General features: G+C 42.4%; 1 protein-coding gene across 2 annotated transcripts in view; it reads left to right on the top strand.

Moving 5' to 3' along the window:
* The window catches only part of LOC147105205 (copine-8-like), a 776,136-nt gene that overhangs the window by 588,172 nt on the left and 163,255 nt on the right, over nucleotides 1-24,709 (top strand). The window contains exons 12-13 of one of the 2 annotated variants that reach the window (XM_086011335.1): nucleotides 12,575-12,634; nucleotides 24,510-24,563. In XM_086011335.1, the coding sequence (XP_085867461.1) occupies nucleotides 12,575-12,634; nucleotides 24,510-24,563 (114 nt within the window). The remainder of the gene's footprint in view (nucleotides 1-12,574; nucleotides 12,635-24,509; nucleotides 24,564-24,709) is intronic. The other variant, XM_086011336.1, reaches the window with a different exon arrangement.

The raw sequence follows: 24,709 nt of genomic DNA, 5'->3' as shown, positions 1-24,709 counted from the left end.
ATCCGTTTAATTATTACAAAATAACGAGGGAGGATACAACACTGAGCAATTTAAATTAGCGGGATTTAGGGAATTCTTGAAACAAGCAAAGATTGACAACCAGTTACTCGAGTGTTGTGGGATTCTGAAGAGTGGATTTTAACTATCGGGTAGCTGGCCAGTGAATCAGGTGGCTTGGCTGCCCAGTCCCTCAGGTGGGATGCCTGGGCCATTTCGAGGGCGAGGCTTCATTAACCTCGTGCCAGCAAACTGCTCGCTCCAAATGGGCGTCACTCTGCAGCTTGCTGGCTCTGGGCTGGTCTGGTATCGAGCGGTCCAGAGGACGGCCTGGCCAACAGGGAGATAGGTCTGTGGCGGGCGTGATCACCGGAGGTGGGGAGGTGGTGGGGGGAGGGAGCGGGGCGGGAGCAAGTGACAGCAGCTCACATTATTCTTGTGGAGCCCAGAGGAGCACTCCTGCTCCTCCTGGCCACATTAAAAATTGACTTTGACTCTTAGCTTTTCAGGCCTCCTCGCTGTACTGCCAGGTTTTACTGAGTGGAGCATCCATGGCACAGATTCCTAACAGTAGGCCAACAAAATTAGATCAGGGTCGAATGTACATTAAAGGACCCATTTTGCATAGATTAATGAGGTCACTGCCTGACTTACACGGGTACCCTGGCCACACTGCAGATGACCCTGGGGGAAATGGCAGCGGGTTGGGAACAAGGCGGTAGGTCTACCACTTCTATTTTAACTTTGCTACCGCCCCATTCCCGCTGGGTGGATGGAGTTAAAGTCTCCCTTTTAACGATGTTTAAAATTGCCTTATTTTCAGCTGTACACGATTTTGTCAAAACACTAGGAACCCTTACTTTCCTGCTTTAAACTGCTGTTCAGAGGCAGCCCTGGAGCAGGTATGTTGTGTATCTTCAGAGATATGAACGGAGATAGAGGGGGCCGAGATGTTGGTCTAAATCAGTTCTAAATGGTTTAGAACTGGTGCCAGTCCCACCTGAGCGATCAAGTGCAAATCAAACTCAATGCTCCACTCTAAGCTACAGTACTTTGAACATTTTTTTTTACAATCCAGGCACCAACTCTGACTGCATGTAAGTCAAAATTGAAAAGAATGAGGACATTTAAAGGAGTGCCTTAATAGTAGAAACAAAAGCCTTAATTATAATTTGGAGTGGGAATCGGGCTGGTAGGGGCTGAGAGGAGAGGTAAACCCCACCACTGCAACCTTGGCAGTGTGAGGCTCAAGACATTTTAACACCCGGGTGATGTGCCTCAATGAATCCGAGACTCGACGTTAACGGAGCAAAGCAAGGCTTTTATTAACTCAGAAAGTAATACACATTGGAGAAGTGTCTCTCATCCAGAGATCTGCTGTACTGCTGTGAGACACGCTGGGGCTTGCTTAAGTAGGGGCCAGGTATGGGCGGAGCCCTACACACAATACAATACAGGTAAGGAAATGAAACTGAAACTAAACTAAACACAGGGAATACAGTGCCTGATGAATGGCATATTTCATCACACCGGGCCTCATCATCATGTCCCGGTCAGTTGCCCACGCAAAACCGATGGGAAGCGGCAACTGACCAGTGGGCCGGAGCGGTATATTGGGTGGCAGGAGGCAGTGGGGCAGAGATTAGGCAGCAATCTGGCTAAGAGGTTTGTGACAGATTTCACAGTCTGGTATGGACTGTCTGTGCTTTAAAACAGGATGTGCTGACCAATAAAATTGGTTCAGAATGATACCCAGACTTCAGGGGTTAAGTTACGAGGAGAGATTACACAAATTCGGGTTGTATTCCCTAGAATTTAGAAGGTTAAGGGGTGAGCTGATTGAAGTTTTCAAGATATTAAGGGTAAGGTAGATAGGGAGAAACTATTTCCGCTGGTTGGGGTGTAATAGTGTAAAGGACAGAGGGGGGGAAGAATTTCTGAAGTGTTTTCAGGAGAACTTTCTTGATCAGTGCGTTTCTGGCCCAACGAGGAAGGAGGCATTGCTGGATCTGGATCTGGGGAATGAGGTGGGTCAAATGGAGCAAGTGTCAGTAGGGGAACATTTAGGGAACAGTGATCACAGTATCGTAAGGTTTAGATTAGCTATGGAAAAGGACAGGGAGCAATCTAGAGTAAAAATACTTAATTGGAGGAAGGCCAATTTCAGTGGGTTGAGAATGGATCTGGCCCAGGTAAAACTGTAATCAAACAATGGGCTGCCTTTAAAGAGGAGATGATTCGGGTACAGTCTAGGTACATTCCCACAAGGGGAAACAGTAGAGCAACCACAGTCAGAGCTCCCTGGATGACAAAAGAGTTAGAGAGTAAGATGAAGCAGATAAAGGGAGCGTATGACAGCTGTCAGGTTGAGAATACAAGTGAGAACCAGGCTGAAGAAAGAAAGTTCAGAGGGGAAAGGAAATAAGAGGGGCAAAGAGAGAGTATGATAATAGATTGGTAGCTAATATAAAAGGGAATCCAGAGTCTTCTATAGGCCTATAAATAGTAAATGGGTAGTAAGAGGAGGGGTGGGGCCAATTAGGGACCAAAAAGGAGACTTAAACTTGGAGGTAGAAAAGTCACCAGGACCGGATGGGATGCACCCTAGGATGCTAAGGGAAGTAAAGGTGGAAATTGCTGAGGTACTGGCCATAATCTTCCAATCCTTCTTAGATACGGGGGTGGTGCCAGAGGACTGGAGAATTGCAAATGTTATACCCTTGTTCAAAAAAGGGTGTAAAGATAAACCCAGCAACTAAAGGTCAGTCAGTTTAAACTTGGTAGTGGAGAAGCTTTTAGAAACGATAATCTGGGACAAAATTAACAGTCACTTTGACAAGTGTGGATTAATTAAGGAAAGCCAGCATGGATTTGTTAAAGGCAAATCATGTTTAACTAACTTGATTGAGTTCTTTGATGAGGTAACTGAAAGGATTGATGAGGGCAATGCGGTTGATGTGGTGTACATGGACTTCCAAAAGGCATTTGATAAAGTGCCACATAATAGGCTTGCCAGCAAAGTTGAAGCCCATGGAATAAAAGGGGCAGTGGCAGCATGGATACGAAATTGGCTAAGTGACAGGAAACAGAGAGTAGTGGTGCATGGTTGTTTTTCAGACTGGAGGAAGGTGTACAGTGGTGTTCCCCATGTGTTGGTACTGGGACCACTGCTTTTCTTGATGTATATCAATGACTTGGGTGCACAGGGCACAATTTCAAAATTTGCAGATGACACAAAATTTAGACGTATAGTGAACAGTGAGGAGGATAGTGATAGACTTCAAGAGGTCATAGACAGGCTGGTGGAATGGGTGGACACGTGACAGATGAAATTTAAAACATAAAAGTGCGAAGTGATACATTTTGGTAGGAAGAACGAGGAGAGGCAATATAAACTAAAGGGTACAATCCTAAAGGGGGTGCATGAACAGAGAGACCTGGGGTTATATATGCACAAATCATTGAAGGTGGCGAGTGGTTTGGATCTGGAATGCACTGCCTGAGAGGTTGGTGGAGGCAGATTCAATCGTGGCTTTCAAAAGGGAATTGGATAAGTACCTGAAGGAAAAAAATTGCATGGCTACAGGGAAAGGGCGGGGGAGTGGGACTAGCTGAAGTGCTCTTGCAGAGAGCCAGTATGGACTCAATGGGCCGAATGGCCTCCTTCTGTGCTGTAACCATTCTATGATTCTGGGGCGCATAGTCTAAAAATTAGAGCCAAACCTTTCAGGAGTGAAATGAGGAAACACTTCTGCACACAAATGGTGGTAGAAGTTTGGAACTCTCTTCCACAAACGGCAATTGATGCTAGATCAATTGTTAATTTTAAATCGGAGATTGATAGCTTTCTGTTAACCAAAGGTATTAAGGGATATGGTCCAAAAGCGGTATATGGAGTTAGATTGCAGATCAGCCATGATCTCATTGAATGGCGGAACAGGCTCAAGGGGCTGAATGGCCTACTCCTATTCCTATGCTCAAGAATCACTGCTACAGAAAAAGAAAGTAAGAGAGATTTGCCTTTATATAACGCCTTTCACAACCTCAGGGCATCCCAAAGTGCTTTATAGCCAATGAAGTACTTGTGCAGTGTAGTCACTTTTGTAGGAAATGCGGCAGCCAATTCGTGCACAGCATGGTCCCACAAACAGCAATGTGATAATGACCAGATAATCTGACTTCTGGCTCAGAGGCAAGAGTGCTACCACTGAGCCAAGGTGGACACCAAAAAGGTTTTCTGCCCAAAATATCTGAGTCATAGTTAACTGTAATAGAGCCACCAGGTGGACTACTGATATATATAATAATAAAGCCATATGCAGTACAGTTCTTACTGGAAGCCATGTTGTGCTGTTGTATATATATGCTGTGTCCCAAGATATCACAGAATTGGTGATGAGGATGCGATTGCGGATTTCCTAGCTGAAATTTTTGTTGGAGGATAATCCTGCCAACCGATGGAGGGACTGTTAGAGGTTCTTCGTTTTGCAGAAAAACTTAAAAATCCGAGGTAAATTTCAAGCACACATGGCTGAACTGTCGATGTTGCCAGAGTCCAGATGGCCACGCCTATGGGAATAATAGGGTGCTTGGGTGAGTTCCATTGCGACCGAGAGACTTTCGGAGCGTATGTGGAGCGGCTAGAAATGTGTTTCACTGCGAATAGTATCGTCGAAGTCCCCGATGATGTAAACCGCAACCGGACGGTTTTAGAAATGAAACTGGCTATTTTTTGACTGAAGCAGACCTTGAGGTGTTTGAAACCCTGAAAAATGTGCTTGTTCCCACCAAGCCGAAGGACACGCCACTGAGGGAGATCCTAACCAAGTTAGAACAGCACTACAGTCCTGAGCCCCTGGAAATTGCTGAAAGTTATCGGTCTGGAACACGTGATCAATTAAATGACGAGGGTGTCAGTGAGTACATTGTAGCTTTAAAAAAGCTATCCATTCACAGTCATTTCGAAAACTTTCACTATATCGCGACTAGTTGCGTGATTATTGACTAGCGAGACTACTCGAGCAAATCCCTGTAGTAGGAAGTGTCACCATACCAGTGAAATACAAGGATCAGTGTCAGAGCTTGCCTCTCATAGTAGTGGCAGGAGACAAGCCTGCCGTGATAGGTAGAAATTGGTTGGGATCACTGAAGCTGGATTGGAATGGGATTTTTCATGTGGAAGCGAAATTTGCATCTAAAGATGATGTCATCAAGCAGTATCCGAAGGTGTTCAGCGAAACGGGCAGTCTGATCCAAGACTTCAAGGCGAGTGTCAGAGTGCAGAAGGACGCAAGACCAGTTTACGGCAAGCCACGTCCCGTACCAAACGCACTCGAGGAGAAAGTTGAGCAAGAACTCAAAAGACTAGAAACTGAGAACATTATCTCTAAGGTAGATCTGAGTAATTGGGCTACACCCATTGTTGTTGTACCTAAGTCAGATGGTAAGTTAAGGTTGTGTGGTGATTATAAGGTAACCGTAAACCAGGTTCTGGAGTGTAATCTACCCAATACGTTGCCAAATGTGGAAGGTTTGTTCGCAATGCTGACAGGTGGCCAGATCTTTTTGAAGTTAGATCTTACAAACGCCTACCTACAACTTGAGTTAGATGAAGAGTCCAAGTCCTGCATGACTATAAATACTCACCGAGACCTATATCAGGTCAATAGGCTACCATTTGAAGTGTCTTCTGCCCCCGACATATTCCAGGGGGTGACGAACCAAATTTTGCAAGGGATTAAAGGGGCAGTGTGTTATTTGGATGACATACTCATTTCAGCACCAAACAGGCAAATCCATGATGAGGTGTTGAATGAAATGCTCAAACGGCTAGAGAAGCACAGAGTAAAGTGACAGCTCACAAGTGTGAGTTGTTTCAAAACTCAGTGGAGTGCTTAGGGCACAGAGTGGACAAAGATGGTTTACATCCAACCAAGGAAAAGCTGGATGCAATCAGAAATGCACCTACTCCCAAGAATGTCTCTGAACTCCGATCATTTTTGGGTCTTTTGAATTATTACGAAAAGTTCCTCCCAAACTTGGCTACATTGTTACGGCCACTGAATGAGCTGTTGAGAAAACAGGGCCCTTGGAAGTGGTCAAAAGAATGCAATACAGCATTTAAGGAGTGTAAAAGCCAGTTAGTAGAGAGTATCACTATGATGTATCTCAGGAGATCAAGCTAGCGTGTGACGTCTCTCCATACAGAGTTGGGGCAGTGCTCTCTCATGTACTAGATAGTGGGGAGGAGAGACCAATTGCTTTTGCTTCACGCACTCACATTGCCAGTGAGCGGAATTATGCGCAGATTGAAAGGGAAGCGTTGTTATTGATTTTTGGGGTCAAGAAGTTTCACAAATACTTGTTTGGTTGTAAGTTTACCATAGCTACTGACCATAAGCCCCTGACAGCAATCCTCCATCCAAAGTCCCCAGTTCCAACCTTAGCTGCAGCCCGACTACAGAGATGGGCTTTGATTTTATCAGCATATACCTATGACATTGAGTGCAGATGATCAGCTGATCACAGTAATGCTGATGCTATGTTCAGGTTGCCATCCCCATCACAAGTTACACCCAATAAGGAAGAAGTGTTCTAGTTCTCATACATTGATGATCTGCCAATCACAGCTGAAGAGATTGGTAGGGTAACCAAGCGTGACCCAATTATGTCAAAGGTGTATGATTACATAGCAAATGGATGGCCAAACCAGGTATCAGAGGAAGATATCCATCCATACTTCATTCGTAGGAATGAATTGTCAGTGGATAAAGATTGTATCGTGTGGGGAGCAAGAGTGGTTATCCCAAATAGGTTCAGGTCTAAATTGTTAGGAGATCTTCATGACCAGCACCTGTAAATGTGCTTGACCAAGAGCTTTGCATGCAATTACTTATGGTGGCCAGGTTTAGATAAAGAGATAGAGTACATCATCAATCAGTGTACAACATGTCAATCGGTGAGCAAGAAACCACCATCCGTACCATTACAGCCATGGAAATGGCCTCCCAGGGTGTGGCAAAGGTTACATGTAGGTTTTGCTGAGCTAGAAGGACACCAATTGTTCACAGTGATAGATAGCCACTCAAAATGGGTAGAGGTGTTTCCGATGCAGATAATAACAACAAGCAAAACATTCGACAATTTGCCAAGATAGTTTTCTTCATACGGCCTCCCAGAAAAAATTGTGTCTGATAATGGGCCGCAATTTTGTTCAGAAGAGTTCACACAGTTCATGAGCAGAAACGGTGTGAAACATACCAAAATTCTACCATACCACCCTGCTTCAGATGGTGCAGCAGAGCGCACCGTACAAATTGTCAAACGTGCCCTCATCAAGCAAATATTGGATCCAAAGTCAAAGAAATGTCAGTTGTCATTGGACCACAAACTGGCAAATTTTCTGATTACCTATCGGAATGCTCCTCACACCACTACTGGTAGAAAAACAGCAGAGTTGTCCTCAAATGACAGCCACAAACCAGGTTCTCGTTGTTAAAGCCAAACTTGGCACAGTCCATAGAAGAGAAACAATCAAGGCAGAAAGAGAGTCATTATAAAGGTAGAGTTAGAACGAGAAGTGTGAAGTTGAACTAGAAGGTTAGAGTGAAGAACCATCACCATAAATGGTTAAAGTGGTTACCAGGAAGAGTAGTGAAGATATGTGGCCCTTGCATATATTTGGTCAAGCTGTTTGATCATGCAAAGGTTAGGTTTGTTCACATTGATCATATCTTACCCACAGATGTGGAAGGAGTTGAAAGCTGGGATGTTTCAATTTATTCTGATGAGTCAGATAGTCTTGTTACAAGTAGAGTACCAGTAGCAAATCCTACATCAGACGTACCAGAAAAAAGTCCAAGACAAAGTCAGAATTTAAGTCTGAGCCCGAGTCAGACAGACAAACAGCCTGAAAGTGTAAAGGGTCCAAATGTAGATCAAGGTCAGCCCTTGGAGAAAATTTTTCCCCAGGCTCAGCCTAGATTGAGTCAAAGTCCTACAACAAGATCTAAAAGTTCTGTTCAAGAAAGAGGGTATCCTCTTCGAAACAGAAAACCAGTGGTTAATTTTGATCTGTAAATATGGAAAATAAGTTCATATCTTTTGTTTGTGTTAAGAATTCTATAGTAGAATTTGGAAACATAAAATGGGTTCCATTTGAGAAATGTATACCAAGAGTTGTGTATACCATGCAAGTCATGTACAATGATTATTTGCTAAGATTAACTTCTTCAATCGGGAGAGAAAAAGTGTAATAGAGCCACCTGGTGGACTACTGATGTATATAATAATAAAGCCACGTGCAGTACAGTTCTTACCAGAAGCCATGTTGTGCTGTTGTATATATATGCTGTGTCTCAAGATATCACATTAACATTGATCAGCAGTTTTAAAATATACAGGAAACTTTCGATTTACCGGCACCTAAATAACCGGAAATCTCGGTTAACCGGCAAAATTCAGGAGTAGGTTCAGGTAACTTTTATTACTTGCCTTCCTCCATTTGTTGCTGTGCAAGGGTGTGGCTGCAGCTGTTGCTAAGCTACAGAGATGCTTGCAACTTGTGGCCATTGTTCTGAAGCTACAGGGTTTGTTGCTTTATACGGAGCTCTCAGCTCCGTATCTTTTACTATAGCTTTCGGTTATCCAGAATTTTTGATGAACCGGCACCACGTCGGTCCCGTCTGTGCCGGATAAAAAAAAGTTTCCTGTACACCATAGAAACAAGGAAAAAGTGAAATTTAATTTGGCCATAGATAAGCATTTCTTTTAAATCTTATAGTTCTAACTAAAATATGTGTATGTATTTTATGTGTGCATATATATAATATACCAAATATGTATTTATATATAATATATTATATATATGTATGTATGTATTATAAAAATACGCAATCAAAATTGATTGTGATGTGATTTAATCTGATTTTCTTTGATTCTTCTCACTGTCAGGTTCCCAATCTGTATATGAGCAATGAGGCTGTGTTTTGCAGATTATAGTATATGACAGTTCTAGGTCACCATTACAGGAGGATGAAGGAATTGAAGCAGTTTATGTCAAATGATGTTTCTTCAACATACAGTCTGATTAATAGTAATAACTTTGATGATTTTCAGCTACAGTATGTTCTACCAATCAGGGTTACTGACCATGGCATGTTTATAAATATGATCTGTTTATACCATGCTTGAACTATTTATTCCAAATCGTAATGTGTGTATAATTTGCTCTACTAATGTCGCCTAGGATGTGATGTTACTGTCAATGTACAAAACTGGATGATTCCCTATTTGTTACCTTTTCATTCGTGAACGTTCTCTTCAAGTCTCTTTGGGACATATACAGAACATGTAATTGCAAGAGACATGTCATAGGGAGGAGTTTTACATGGTTTCTCTATTACTGTAACCCATAATTATTAGTTTACATCAAAGAATGTCACGTTGAAACACTAATGTACTCGGGTTGAAATTTTAGCATAGACTGTAAAATCTTGTAATCCTCTTGTTCCTTATGACAAGTAAATTCCTTCAATCCCTTTGTCCATTCACGTTTATTAGTTTTGACTTACCCCAGTGTAGCCTAGCCAAAAGGAGACTGACTTGAAGAGAGATAATTTTAGCAAATCAGAGTATAAATGTTGAGAGCCACTGCAAGCATAGTGTGAGATAAGACAGTAGGGTAAGTTTTCCTATTGGTTATGCCCAATTGAAAGTAGTGATCTGTTGTACTAGATTTCAGCTCAGTTAGCACCCATCCAATTCTTCAGGCAGATTTGTTACCTGTGCCAGACGTGCCTACCAATTTGCAGTTAATTATATTAAAATTAGGCCTCAAAGATGTCATTTAGGTGTCCATGCAATTTTCCAGTGTTTACGCTGGTATAATGCTCAGTCAACTACCCACCCATTTAGGACTGCTCATGGGTGCTGTTTGTGAAAGTGCTGTTAAAGACCTCTATAGTAAGATTTATAGTGAACTTTGGCACTAATCTGAACCTTTATTCCTTGTTTTCTGCCTGTTTCCACTGAGTTGGTCAGGAGGCATTATGTTCCGGCATTGTCATTTCTTTTGGCATATCCATGATATTTGGACGATGGGTTTACACTGGGGACCATCATGTTTTTTTGTATGAAGCAGAGAAGGAGTAATGGAGGGAGGTCAGGCTGCACATGCCCACCCGCCAGTGCCCTCCCCACCCATATTTAGAGGAAGGGGTATGCCTGCCTACCAATGGAGTGGACTATGCAGGCTGCAGGTAGCCAGGCAGCCAGATGCAGAGCTGTGCCATCTTCTGCAAGGATATCTACAACTAAAAGGCACCATAGGACTGGCAACTGTGCCTTCAAGTCATCTTCCTATGCCTCCTTCCAAACATGCTCCAAAGCTGCTGTTATGAATTCGGGTCTGCTGCTGATACTTTCTTGGGTCACTTGCTTAAGCTTTCTTTTATGGGATTGCTCTGTGACTACTTATGCCATAGCATAATCCAGGGATGTAACATTAGCACCTCCTTGTGGCCTGAATGGATATCTGTGTCTTTCACATATGCATTTTTCACAGCAACTCAAGATATAGAGCAACTATTATGATCAGTTTCACTTATTTCAATCCATATAACTTGTTTTCACATAATATAAAATAATGAATACCTAGACTTCCCCATATCAGTGGGTCCTCCTACTTAAACAGAATAGAGTAGATTTGGCTGGGTCTGCATTCAGGTGCACTGGATTATTCGGGCACATCACATAACAGAAATTCCGTCTGTAAAAAGAAAATGGAGCAGCTTCTTTTACAGGTGTGTGCTTTCTTTCTTTTCTGATTTTCATTGTGCTCAGATGATCCAATGCACCCGAGCACAAACCGAGGAATATCTTGCTGATAACTCCTTTGCATTCTGGCCGACAGCCCATGGTAAAACCTCTTCTCTCTGCAGTCTTTTTCTGAACTTATCTTTTCTAAGGCCTCTTTCATCTAAACATCAAAGGATTTTCCAACACAATGGGGTGAAATTATTCTTGGGCGAGAGCGCAAAATGGGTGATAGCAAATCAGCAGCCTGTTTTACACCCCGTCCGATTTTCTTTTCCATTGAAGGCTGCCGATTCGTTATCGCCTGTTTTGTGCTACCACCCCAGACCAATTTCACCCTCTGTGAGTGTGGTTTTCTTTCCCCATTATTCAGGCAAGGTAATGAATTACTTATATTGTTTAGTATCTGAGGATAACAACTTTCATTAGCATATTAACCATCTTTCATCTAGGAGCCCTTTTTTAAACTTGTGAGACTAAACTACTGCTTGAAAAAAAACATTAAAAGTAACTCATCTTTTCAAATCCTTATGTTGGAAAAATGGTCAAAAGATCTTAAAAATGACGGCTGTCCTGTGGGAAGGGTGCCCTGGAGTAGAAAGCATGGCAAACATCCTCGATACCATCTCATTCTCCACCATCTCAACTCCACTTGCTATCATGGGACTGGCTGGTTAAGTACCTCTATCATTTGGCCACAAGCTTAATTTTCTGCCTCCGTATTGTGCGAGACATTGAGTTTTGCAAAGTATTTTTTTACCCAAACACCTTTTTGCAAATGTTAAAAGATAAAAAAATATTCACAGCCTTTGTAATTGTTGACAACATCTTTATCCAGATGTGTAGCCATGTACCTTTTAAGTGGCCACATTTCATTAAAGTTATTCATTGCCCCCTTCTAAGCAGCCCTTGGCTACGTACGCATGATTTCCCACTGCACTCAAGCAAACACACATCAGGTCCAATATGGGCCTGAAAGTCACTCACATTATGTAAATGATGCTCATTTTACAAAATTCAGGCAAGGTCAAGGCCCGATTGGAAATTTTACTCTAGTGTGTCTTGCAGATACAAGAGATATAAAAAGCAGCAGTGCAGTAGGGCTGGTGTGCATGTTACTTGTAATAGAGAATCTATATAAAGGTATTACAATATGTAGACAGGCATGCCTTGATATAAACACCATCTTGGTTGTTAATGCACCATTTTGCGTTGCTACCTAAAAGCGTTTAATTAATCGTTAGCTGATTGTAATCTGTGACACTCCATTTGTTTTTATTTCCAAGGTGTTTTCTTCCCCCTCCCCTCGTAATTCATTATTTTTCTTCCTCAGCCCGCCCACTATGCTCTTTATGTTTTGCAGCTTCACGCACCATTTCTTAACCAATAGGTACGACAGGCAACGTTTTCCAGACCTCTAAGTATAAACTCTTGAGCCAGGGCTAGAAGACTCGACTACCATTTTCAGTTCTCTCCTTCGAGCGAGAGCTTCTTGGCTGTGCTGAAATAAATATAGCCAAGATCAGAAAGAACTTGCTATACAGGGAAATGCAACAGGAATGGCTGACAACTTTGCAACACAGCAGAATAATGCACTAACAAATTTCCCAAATGTTTTGAATTATATTCTACAATGTTAGTTTTAAGAGTTGAATGTACCCAGGTAAAATGACTAAAGTTGAGAACTGAATGTGTTCCATTTCTAAAACCAATAGTCAACTGTTGATTCCTGTATATTAATAAGGTTGTTTTGATAACACAGGCAGCGACTCCAATGGGACATGTCAAAAGTAGCAAGACTGGGTCACTCAATCATTTCAAGGTGAATTCCATTTCCTTAAGCACTTTGAGGAATACAGTTAGTGTTTATCCATCAACATAAATCAAAATGTCAAAAATACTGAGACACCAAAGCACAAATGCAATGAGTAAACAGTTACATACTTAATGGCATGAACCTTTAAACCTTGCCCTTCTACTAACTCCTCCATATGATCAAATCCTACTTTAGAAGTAGTACTTCTCCTAATACTTGTTTGCCTGAATATTCAAAGTTATATCCAAAACATTGCAGTCAGTATTTGTGACCAGATGTAGGTTGTTGTCTTCTTTGTGTTTTGAATTCTGGCGCAATTTTATGAACAGAAATTATTTTAGAAAATATCTAAAATTGTAAAATTGTCTCTTTAACAGAATGAAAACATAATGGGGTTTATTTTTTCTGATATTTTACCTGTTTAATGCCCATTCCTTGAGTACAAAGGTCAAAATAAAGGGGGTGGAGGCCCATTTTGCTGAGTCTCTGCCCTTTTTATAGTTCCCCACGATTCCAAGGGCTTCGTCCAAGAGGCAGAGAAGGCCGTACACCTGGAGTAGGTGCAGGTCCAACATACTCATGTCAATGAGGAAGGATGGGCTGTTCCCACTATCCAACCGCAGATTCCTAGCAATGCAACCTAAGAGCATCCAGACGCAGGGACAACCCAAGATAGTTGATGATGGGCTTGCGACGAGATCCTCCCCTCAGACCGGAGGGTCTGAAAGGGCCCAGCAGAAAGCTGAAGAGGATCTCAAAGGTAAGTGGGATTGTTTTATTGTGCTCTTCCATCAGGTCTTGAGGTTAGCAGCAGCTAGAAAGCCCTGGGACCAGTGAGCTTGACCCCTGTTGGATGGTGGAAGGCACTACAAGGGATCGGGCATGTGCTGGTGGTGGCATCAGGCTACGTTAATGGCTTAGGACATCAAAATTGAAAAAAAACAGCCAACAATGAGCAGTTAGCAAAAGCTACTAATAAAAAAGGGAGCCAATTAAATTTCGCCAAATAGCTTTGAATGATTTTTAAATGGTTATATTAATTATATTTCTTTTATTTATATTTATCTCAGAGAGAACTTAAAATAGCCACAATTCTGGAAGGACTGTGCCATTAGACAAGTTTGGAGGGCGGTTCTGAATAAAAGCCATGATCTTAGCAACACCTATTTAAGCAGAGCTTTTTAGTAACCCTGGGTGCTGTTGTGGAGGTATCTGGTAAATTAGTTTGGCCCTTTCTTAAGTTCTGTATTTTCTGACCCTCGCTATAAAAATCTATACCCTAAACAGAGAGGGGGCTTCTGCCTAGGCAAAAAAGCTGTTGTCATGTGCAGATTTATTTATATAACTCGTATATGATGCCACCAACCAATTTCTCCAAAAACTCATACATTTTTGTTTGTGAAGTAGCTCACCAGCTGTTTTTTTGGTCCTGGTTTTTGAAATAGTGACAATTCTTTCTTCCCATAATGACAGCTCTTTCCTTCTCCCCTGCAGCATTACTTAAAATGCATGCATGAAACAATTCTTGCTTTTCTTCATGTCCTTATAATGTTCCAATTGGAAAAATATGCTTTTATTCTTGAGAGTATGGGAGAACACACCAGTTTTGTTCATGCCAAAGATACCATTCAAATAATAACCCTTTGTTAGCATTTTTTCCTTCCAGCCAATCTCAGCATTTTCTTTTACACCTGCACTCTTGCTACTCACAAGTGAGCACATCATTGTCTGGAAATGCTAGCGTTGGTGGGAGTTGTACATGTGGGGGCTGGAAACTTGTGAGTTCCTGAACTTGCTGGTTTTCTGTCAACTGTATGCTTTAAATTCCTGATCTTGGTTGCTGTTGTAAGTGCCGCTCAGTACCACTTCAAATCTGAATCTAAATATTTGTTCATGTAGAAGGCTGTGATTTTCCTGGCTTCACGCGCTGCATGTGCATATGGAGTGCACTAATTTGACTCATTTCGAGTAGGCGTTAAAGACTGGCAACGTTTTTGCATCTTGTGAACAGATGTCCCATAGTTGCTTTTCTGCCTTTTTGCTGTCATGAACTTCCAAGGTAAAGGGGTTACTTTCAGAGCTTGTCACTTAGTATATTGAATGGAAAGTAACAAAAAAGATGACAAGCAGATCAGATGCATTGACCAGTGTACTTAGTTGCTTCTCAATGTCATGTGGATTCAACCAAATTGGCTACATTGATGGGGAGGAAGTTGAATAGGATCATTTACTGGGCACTTTAGGTTGAAGTCACTTCCAAATAATTCAGCCCTGATTCTTGCACTCGCATGCTGGGCTTCACTATGATTGAGGATATGGAGTAGCCTCCTCCTCTTCGTTGCCTGATTGTCCACCATGATTATCAACTAGATGTGGTAGGGTTAGAGAGCTTTGCTCTAATTCATTCATTGTGGAACCTTTTAGCTCTATGCATAGTCTGCTGCTTTTGGTGTTTTGTAAGCAGATATTCCTATGTAGTAGCATCACTAGGTTGGTACCACATTCTAAGGTATGCTTCTTTCGTGTTCTTCTAAACTCCCATCAAACAAGAGTTGGTCTCCCAGCTTGATGGTAGTTAAGGAGTGGGGGATGTGCCAGGCCATTTTATTACAGATTATGGTGGTATACAATTATGCTTCTACGGATGGCCCACAGTGCTTCATAAATGTCTAGTTTTGGACTGCTACATCTGTCCTTATGCTGTCCCATTTAGCATAGCAATAGCATAGCTTGCTGCTGATAAACCTGCATGTATTCCATGGAATAGGATTGACAACATAGAATTTGATTGATCTTGCATGGCTTTGGAATCTCAAAAGCATTGCAATATATGTTTATTTAAGAATTTACAAGCCATATTTCCTAAAAGCAGGTTCTATTTCCTGTTCATTTCTGTCTCTCATTCTGTAACAATCAAACTGGTTGACAACAAATTCCCGGCTTGTCCCTGAAAGGCAGGAATTAACTGATGAATTAACTCATGAATTTACAGCAAAAAGTTAAGAATGCCTCTTGTAATCTCCATATAGAACAGAAGATCAAACCGTATCAGGAAAAAAACAGAATTGAAATCCACAAGGAGTAGCTGAGGCGAGTAGCATAGACACATTTAAGAGGAAGCTAGATAAGCACATGAGAGGGAAAGGAATAGAAGGATATGTTGATGGGGTTAGATGAAGTAGGGTGGGAGAAGGCTCGTGTGGAGCATAAACATTGGCATAGACCAGTTGGGCCGAATGGCCTATTTCTGTGCTATAAATTCCATGTAATTCTATGTAATTTCTTTGTCCCTGCTAAAATCAATTTCCTTTCGCTATGCAAGAAGAACATTATGATAGTACTGTGCATTTGGGAGCCTCGATTAATTGTACCCAAAAATCTGATAGGTTTCCTTCTGCCATCTATAAATTTTGCAATCACTCATCAGCTCAGGTGATTAAATAACAAGTCTCCCTCTCTTTGATAATCATAATCAATATTTTTTTAAGTTAATGTTTCACCTTCATTCTTATTCCATGATAGATTTTAGTTTTTCTTCCAAACCACAAAAGATAAAATGACAGAAGAGAAGGAGAGAAATGGATGGATTTTTTTTAGGTATAAAGATTAAAAGATGTAAGGCAAGAAAGTTTTTTTGTGGAAAAGAAGCTTCATTTTGCTTTAGCGATCCATTGCTTCAATGCACTGACACTAAAACACAAGCAACAAATTCTGCTATGTTTTGAGGTGAGGATTTTAACCTGCGGCTGATTGATAACAATGGCTGTCATTGTGACTCAGAATAACTAAGGATATCCCTTCAGTGTAGTAGTGACATCACTGTACCACCAACAAATGTAACTTTCAATGTTAGGCATCCCATTGAGGTTTTATTTTAAATTTAACCTGCTCTCTAGAGTCTATACAGCATATAAACATTCACAATACACTCTTTATACTCTCAATGAATCACAATGCTGAATAAAAATCTATTCAAATAAGCAAACAGATGTCACTGCTGCTTCTGAGTAATACTGCAGATTAACATTCGGTATTTGCATATTTTATTGTGAAGTATAATATACCCACTTTCCCGCTTTCACCCACCAGCTTTCTTGGGTGTTAGTGTAACCAAATTTGAATGAGGCCCATGAAACAAAATGGCCCGCAGCTTCACGCTGGCACCATCATGGGCGCTTCCCTGGGTCCTATTTGACTCTGAACTGAGCTTGCGATCCCATATTCTCTCCATTAGCAAGACAGCCTACTTCCGCCCTCCGTCAAATTCAGGTTATCTAAAGCTCAGCTGCCCATTTCCTGACTCGCACCAAGTCCCCTTCACCCATCACCCCTGTGTTTGCTGACCTACACTGGCTCCCGGTCCAGCAACACCTCAAATTAAAAATTTTCATCCTTGTATTCAAATCCCTCGATGACCTCAACCCTCCCTATCTCTGTAACCTCCTCCAGCCCTACAACCCTCCTCGAACTCTGCGTTCCTCGAATTCTAGCCTCTTCTGCATCCCCGATTTCCTTTGCCCCTCCATTGGTGGCCATGCCTTCAGTTGTCTAGGCCCTAAGATTATTTTTTATTTTTTTATTTTTTTTAATTCATTGATGGGATGTGGGCGTCGATGGATAGGCCTGCATTTAGTGCCCATCCCTAATTGCCCTTGAGAAAATGGTGGTGAGCCGCCTTCTTGAACCGCTGCAGTCCATATGGTGTAGGTACACCCACAATGCTGTTAGGAAGGGAGTTCCAGGATTTTGGCCCAGCGACAGTGAAGGAACGGCGATACAGGTCCAAGTCAGGATGGTGTGTGGCTTGGAGGGGAACTTGTAGGTGGTGATGTTCCCATGCGTCTGCTGCCCTTGTCCTTCTAAGTGGTAGAGGTCGCAGGTTTGGAAGGTGCTGTTGAAGGAGCTTTGGCGAGTTGCTGCAGTGCATCTTGTAGATGGTACACACTGCAGCCACAGTGCGCCGGTGGTGGAGGGAGTGAATGTTGAAGGTGGTGGATGGAGTGCCAATCAAGCGGGCTGCTTTATCCTGAATGGTGTCGAGCTTCTTGAGTGTTGTTGGAGCTGCACTCATCCAGGCAAGTGGAGAGTAGTCCATCACACTCCTGACTTGTGCCTTGTAGATGGTGGAAAGGCTTTGAGGAGTCAGGAGGTGAGACACTCGCCGCAGAATTCCCAGCCTCTGGCCTGCTCTTGTAGCCACAGTATTTATATGGCTGGTCCAGTTCAGTTTCTGATCAATGGTAACCCCCAGGATGTTGATAGTGGGGGATTCAGTGATGGTAATGCCATTGAATGTCAAGGGGAGATGGTTAGAGTCTCGCTTGTTGGAGATGGTCATTGCCTGGCACTTGTGTGGTGCGAATGTTACTTGCCACTTTTCAGCCCAAGTCTGAATGTTGTCCAGGTCTTGCTGCATATGGACACGGACTGTGTCAGTATCTGACGAGTCTCGAATGGTGCTGAACAGTGTGCAATCATCAGCGAACATCCCCACTTCTGACCTTATGATGGAGGGAAGGTCATTGATGAAACAGCTGAAGATGGTTGGGCCTAGGACACTGCCCTGAGGAACTCCTGCAGTGATGTCATGTGATTGAGATGAATGACCTCCAACAACCACAGCCAACTTCCTTTGTGCTGGGTATGATTCCAACCAATCTGGAACTCCCTCCTTAAAACCTACCTTTCCCATCTTAATATCTCCTAATGTGGCTCGGTGTCAAATTTGGTCTGATGAAGTGCCTTGGGATGTTTAACTACATTAAAGGCACTATATAAATGCAAGTTGTTGTTGTTTTGTCCCGCTCCAGCCCTCACACCCTGCATTCCCGCCCTGGGTTAAAATCGGTAGTCTAGAATTTCCTTGGAGTTGCTCCCGCTCTGCCGCTATAAATTCACCAAAAGTCCAGCTGAGACCCCATTGATGGGCATCAATTCTTTCTGCCGCACATCCAGCGAAGTTACTGTGGCAGAGCGGGTGTAGCGCCAAGGAAATTCCGGGCTAATGTAAATGATGTACTGGTTGGAATTTTCAAAATATTTTACTTAAACTATTGCACTTAATTCTCTTCCATCTTTTGCTTACACTGCTTACTTATGATTTTATATTGCAAAATGGAACTTTCATAATACATATACCACTGTAGCATTGTGAAATTATATTTCACTATCATTCATTCTTTGCTTTCCTTTTGTTTTATCTTTGCCTACTATGCACAGAGCATTGTTAAGTTCCTACAAGAATTCATGTTTACCATTATATTCAACTGCAGTAATATGCTAGTGGTAGATTTACTTCATTTTTAACCTCAGATACTTCAGTATGTATGTCGTGTTCAGTAAAAAGGAACATTGAGGCAACTGGTGAAAGGCTTATTCGCTATTATAGATGTGGAACTGTAGTCTAATCTGATTTTAAAGGGAAAAATCTTTTATCGGAGCAGTGTAGAGTCAATTATAAACAATATTGGTTTTGAGACGACATATTCTATTGAGCAAAAGCTGTAGCCCGTTAACTTCCAAAGTCAATGTCATTGCTCTAGAGGCCTACTAAATGCATTTGTTACAGGGGAGAGGACCACGTTCTAAATAAAAAGTGACACTTGTATAAACACTGTTAAACTTGTTTATAACTAAGATGGAAAATCAGAGGATGAAAGTGTGCAATTTTATGATGTGTCCTCCAGCACTTTCCAAGGAATGGCAAAGTGAAATTATTATAAGAAACTTAGAGGGGACAGAGAAAGTAAACCCAAAATATAACTTTTAGATAAGCCAGGACAGAGGATAAAGGTTCAGGGTTGTAACAAGATGAATTTAGGACAGGTGTCAGTAAGTATTTCAGCAGCTGGAGCCAGAACACTGAACTTATTCACATCTAGATACCTTCTTCATCTAAATCTACCTTGTGATTACAAGGCATTAATGTAATTGAATAGGTTCATGGGACAACATAAATCACAACATGCTGTTATAGCCTTGAAATTGCTTGTGGGTGTCTATTTGTATATACTGCAGAGTACATTGGGACAGTTCTTTCCTGTTTGTGGTCCATTTTTCCTGGAATTGGGTGTCTTACATTATTTTAATGCTTAGGATAATCCATGCAGTTTAAGAGTAATGGTTTTCACACAGAGCTAATAGTTGTGATGTTATTACTGCAAGTCTTATTATGCAGCAATAATCAACAATTGATTAACAGCAGCTAGTGTAATCAGTACATAGCATAAGTGTCATAATAGTTAGAGAGAGAGAGTGGGGTAAAAATTGGCTATGTCATGTTTTCGGGTGCGTAACCAACAGCATGCAGACAGTGCACGCCCCAACCGGGGAGCCCAAGGCTTACCTGAAATTGGACCCGTTTCCAATCATTTGGGTGAGCAGTCAATGCCTGTCGTGCCTCCAAAGGGCGCTCCCCCATTGTAAGGATTTCAATTTTGGCCCATTTGCAACAACAGCAGCCCTAAAGTAAGTTCTTGGAGAGGCTGAAAGGACGACGGTGGGGAATGGACGGGGCGGGGGAGGCGCGGTGGGGTGGTGGTTCACGAGCCGCTAGGGTCCATCAGGAGTGCTGTGGATCCGGGAGGAGCACTCCTGCTCCTCCTGGCTCAACAGGAAAGTCTTTTTATAACTTAGGCTGCAGTGACCACTGAAGAATCCTGAGGCCCAGAGCCTGTTCCGCTCATCACCGACCAATTTAGATATGTTGTGTGCCTAACCCCTGTTTCATGTAGGCACCATAGGTGCCTGGGCCGCTACCTATGCCAATATGGCGGCACCAATACCCTTGGCGCGGATCAGGCACAGGATGTTGCTCCCCAAACTGGCCCTCCTTATGCACATTTTACACCCGTAAAACGGGCGCAAAGGTCCAATTTCTACCCCATTGCTTCTCTGCATGATCAGTTCAAACTATGTTATATAGCACCATTGCATTTCAAATGACATGGTTTGATCACAGCAGCTCACTTTCCATACATACACACATGCATATGTAATACTGTATTTATATATTAAAAGTGAAATACGGACTGGAAAGTTTGCTCCAAGAATAAATACATCTGCAGCTTGTGATGTTATTAAAATACTTGTCTTGCACTCAAGGTTCGCATCATCTCAGCCTCTTGTAAAACACTGCGGTCGGGAGTGAAATTTTTCACTTAACAAGAGAATGAGCCACGAATCAAATTGCATGCTAAGAAATCACACATTTCAAATCCATGTGATGCAGTTGGGTTTGTGGCTCCTCAATGACAAAGCAAAAGGACACATTCTGCAGCTTTCATTAGAAGAGGAAAGTCACTAATTTAAGATTATTCTCTCGCCATCACACATGCAGGCCTGTTAAAACTTGCAGCATTTTTCCATAGTTCCACATGCACAATGCTACAATCAGGCCTTCATGATATAATTATCCTGTGTCAGAATACAATAAATCTGAGCGAATTACAAGAGAAAAGGTCATCAAATCCTTTAGTTGGGATTGTGTGATAAGTTTCACAGGGAAATGTGAAACTTGAAGAATAATTGACCGAAGAATATTTGTCACTGATTTGCTTGTGAATCCCTAAACCAGTCAACTATTAAAAATGTTTTTCTTATCTCAAAGCCTCCCATGCAATATCTGCTACATAATCACACTGTTGAGCATGGGTTAGCCTTCATTTAGAATGTGCATTGTCCTAAAATACTGGAAATGACATGCTCTTTCCACACCAGTGAGCTCACAATGAAGTTAGTTAAACCTAAAGTAATTGCCCATTAAATAAAATGGACCTGAATCTCCTTGGGGGTTCTGCCAATGAATACTGGTAGGCTGTCCAACTGTGGAGGTCATCATAGCCAAGCCTGAGCTTGATTCCAGTTCATACACGCACTTACATTATGGGTCTCTGTATAGTGATCAGAGGAAATAGCCAGTTTTCCTTTCCCTAACCAAAGGGCACTGTGTTCAATTATAGCTCATTACCACAACCTACAACTGACTGCAAAACAAACCAAGAATCAAAACCTAGGACCTATCCTTCAGTGGTAGAGGCCACAATTTCCCCTACCTTGGTGGGTCCAGGGCAGGCGATGTCGATAACGGGTCCTGATGGCGCTGTTGGTTCCAGCCCACTCTGTAGAATGGGTTTACGTTGATTGGCCTTGTTAAGCCCACCCAGCGCATTTGCCAGCCAATTGAGAGAAGCGGGTCTGATGACGCGTCATCAGCAGGTTTCCTTAAAGGGACCATGGCCAAATTGATTTTTACAGTTGTGTTGTCAGTGTTCTACAGTATTGAGGTGCTGTAAACACTGACAAGTGCTGCACAGAGGTGCACGGCTCTCCCATGACACCCTCCATATGCTTATGGAGGGAGTCACAGCATGCAGGGAGGTCCTCTTCCCATCCCATGGGTGGAGGAGCCCTCCCCAGGAGACCAATGCAGCATGGTTGCACATTGCACAGGAGGGCACAAGCAGGGATGTCGTCAGAAGGACCTGGGTGCAGTGCCGCAAACACTTCAATGATCTCAGTAGCTCACGAAACGTTACTGCAAACTCAACCTCATCCTGCTGTGCCTTTCATCACATCCCCACCACTCTGCCTTCCCTACCCTACTCCAGCACATCCTTACTCACACCAACTTACCTTGCACCTCCACCCATCCCTCTCTATCTATATTATCACTTCCCCATCTCACTACCCATCCCTCACACTCACCCTCATCCTAGTGCAATCATACCAACTAACAACACATAAGGGTAGGCACTTGGATGTTTTAGCCAATGTTCATGTAAAGTTTCTGTTAATGTGGTGTCAAATATTTAAACCTTTATTTTCAACATTTTGTGTCTTGGACAGATTTGTGTGCCCCTTAGGAAGTGGCTTAATGAGTTGCAGTGAATGGTGAGACAGAACAGTGCCCCCCACAATGGTCATGAGTGTGAAAGGAATGGCTTTGGCATTGTAGGGATGCTTTATGGTGTTGGTGTGGGCTGGTGCTAACCTGGCATATTATGTGGCAGCCAGGGTGTACAGCATCAAGTGAAGTAAATTTGGCTATGGTGAGGCCATCCCTGGCGTCCCGAGCAGCAATGTGGTCGGGTGCTGATGCCCTATGTCCTGTGCAGCATTAGTCGATTGCGGAGAAGGTTGGTGTTGTTATTAGTGCTGCTGGTGTGCCTGGTGCTTCTGGTGTTGGGGCTGATCTTAGTGGGATTCTGAGGACCAAGGTGAGATAGTTTCAAGGGCACCGATGCTGATGTAATAGATGGCAGGTGAACTTCAGATGACAGAAGCGATCTGTCAATGGTGAGAGAGGTTGTTCCAATATCCAAACTGGATAGAAAGTTTACGCCAAACACTTGCAACCTGCATAAAGCTCAATCTGCCTTCCAAATGCAGTAAGCAACAGCTTCTGAGCTTGGAAAGTGAACAGCTGTGAGATGGGAGCTTTTCTAGCATATTTGCAGCTGTCAAGTAATGAAATGATCCCATGTTGATTCAACTCCTGACCTCCTTACCTGACGTCATCCCCAAGCAGCATGGACCCCATGGGTGACCTCGTAAAATGGTAAGGTGAGCTCAAAGTACTGTTTATTGGGCTTGTTAACAAGGTCATAATGACCTGAATTACCACCCCCATCGCTACGTGTCGGGTCTGTTCAGCCCTGACAGACCCGACATCTGGCAAAGTAGCATGGTGGCGGGATGACAGTGGATTCCCGACCCGCTGTCATAAAAAAATGTTCCCACCCAACCCGCCAGCAAACGTGCCCGCTGAGTCCCCGAAAAATTCCCCCCAGAGACTTTACAAGTGTCAGCTTGGCTCAGTTGGTAGCACTCTTGCCTTTGGTACAGAATATTCTGGGTTCAAGCACCTGAGCACATAATCTAGCCAGACACTTCAGCTGCATTGTTCAAGGCACTGTCCTTTAGAGGAAACCAAGATCCCATTCACCCGATTCGGTGGCTGTTGGAATTATTGAAAGAGAAACATTGAGTTCTTCCGGTGCCCTGACCAACATTCCTGTCAGCTATTAACTGGGTATTTATCCAATTTGTTGTTTGTGAGATCTTCCTGCGAGCGAGTTGGCTGCTGCATTTGGCTACATAAAAACAGACATTTCAACAATAATTAATTGTTTGTGAAGCACTTTGGTCATCTTGAAAGTTGCCATACAGGTCTGATTTCTTTCTTTATCTCCAAACCATCAGTAAAGCTTGATGAAAGTTTTAAACAAAATAATTTACTAAAGTTTTATAGTGCATTTTTTTATTTCATCTTTGAAATCTGTGATCTGGGGGGAGGGAGATCTGATTGGTGCAGTGAGTTATTAAATTGGTCTTTAATTATTGGACCGAGGTTTGAATCTAGCCCAGATTGATGGAATGAAAGTACTCTAAACATTGACTCTAAGAATTTGAAGTAAATTAAGTTTGGTTGGAGAGTCTCGAGCCAATAGTTGCCAATATGTTTTCTTAATTAGCCCAAAATTGTCTTAATTTGGCAATAAAATTTGCAGTCCCTGTGATGGGGCAAAGGACAGCTGGTGTGGGAGGTGGAAATATCATACACCTACAGTGGCGATTATCTCACTTGCTTAAGGTTAAGTCACATTGTTTTACTCTGCAATCCCCTGTGCTATAGTTAATCTGAGATTGCTTGATGCTGACCCTGCCTGCTCAAATTATAAAGTTATTCCATTTCCCTCAATAATTAATTTAAAAATGCTGAGTACAACCTAACTGTGATGTTCTTTGCAAATTATAACGTCACCCCACTTGAGGAAATGTAACTCTGTGACACAGACCTGCATGAAGTATCCTTCATTGAACGAACTGTTGCTACTGCTAGTTTTGACAGTAATGTTAATTTTCTTATTTATATATACAGGTAATAAATCCCAAAAAGAAAATAAAGAAGAAAAAATATGTTCATTCAGGAACTGTGAGTAATATTCTTGTATCTTTTGTCATTGGGGTTGAATTTCTGTGTGGGTTTCTCTGGGATTTTATCCCTCCCCTGTGGATTTTCTAGGCCATGGTAAGCAGGGGTTCCATTGCCACGAATGACACATACTCCGACAGCCCTTG

Source organism: Somniosus microcephalus, chromosome 18 (genome assembly GCF_052327205.1).
Source record: "Somniosus microcephalus isolate GS21.2 chromosome 18, FLI_Smic_1.0, whole genome shotgun sequence".
Lineage (NCBI taxonomy): Eukaryota > Metazoa > Chordata > Chondrichthyes > Squaliformes > Somniosidae > Somniosus > Somniosus microcephalus.
Note: the sequence above shows the minus strand (reverse complement) of the source record. Positions and strands in the feature narration are given on the sequence as shown.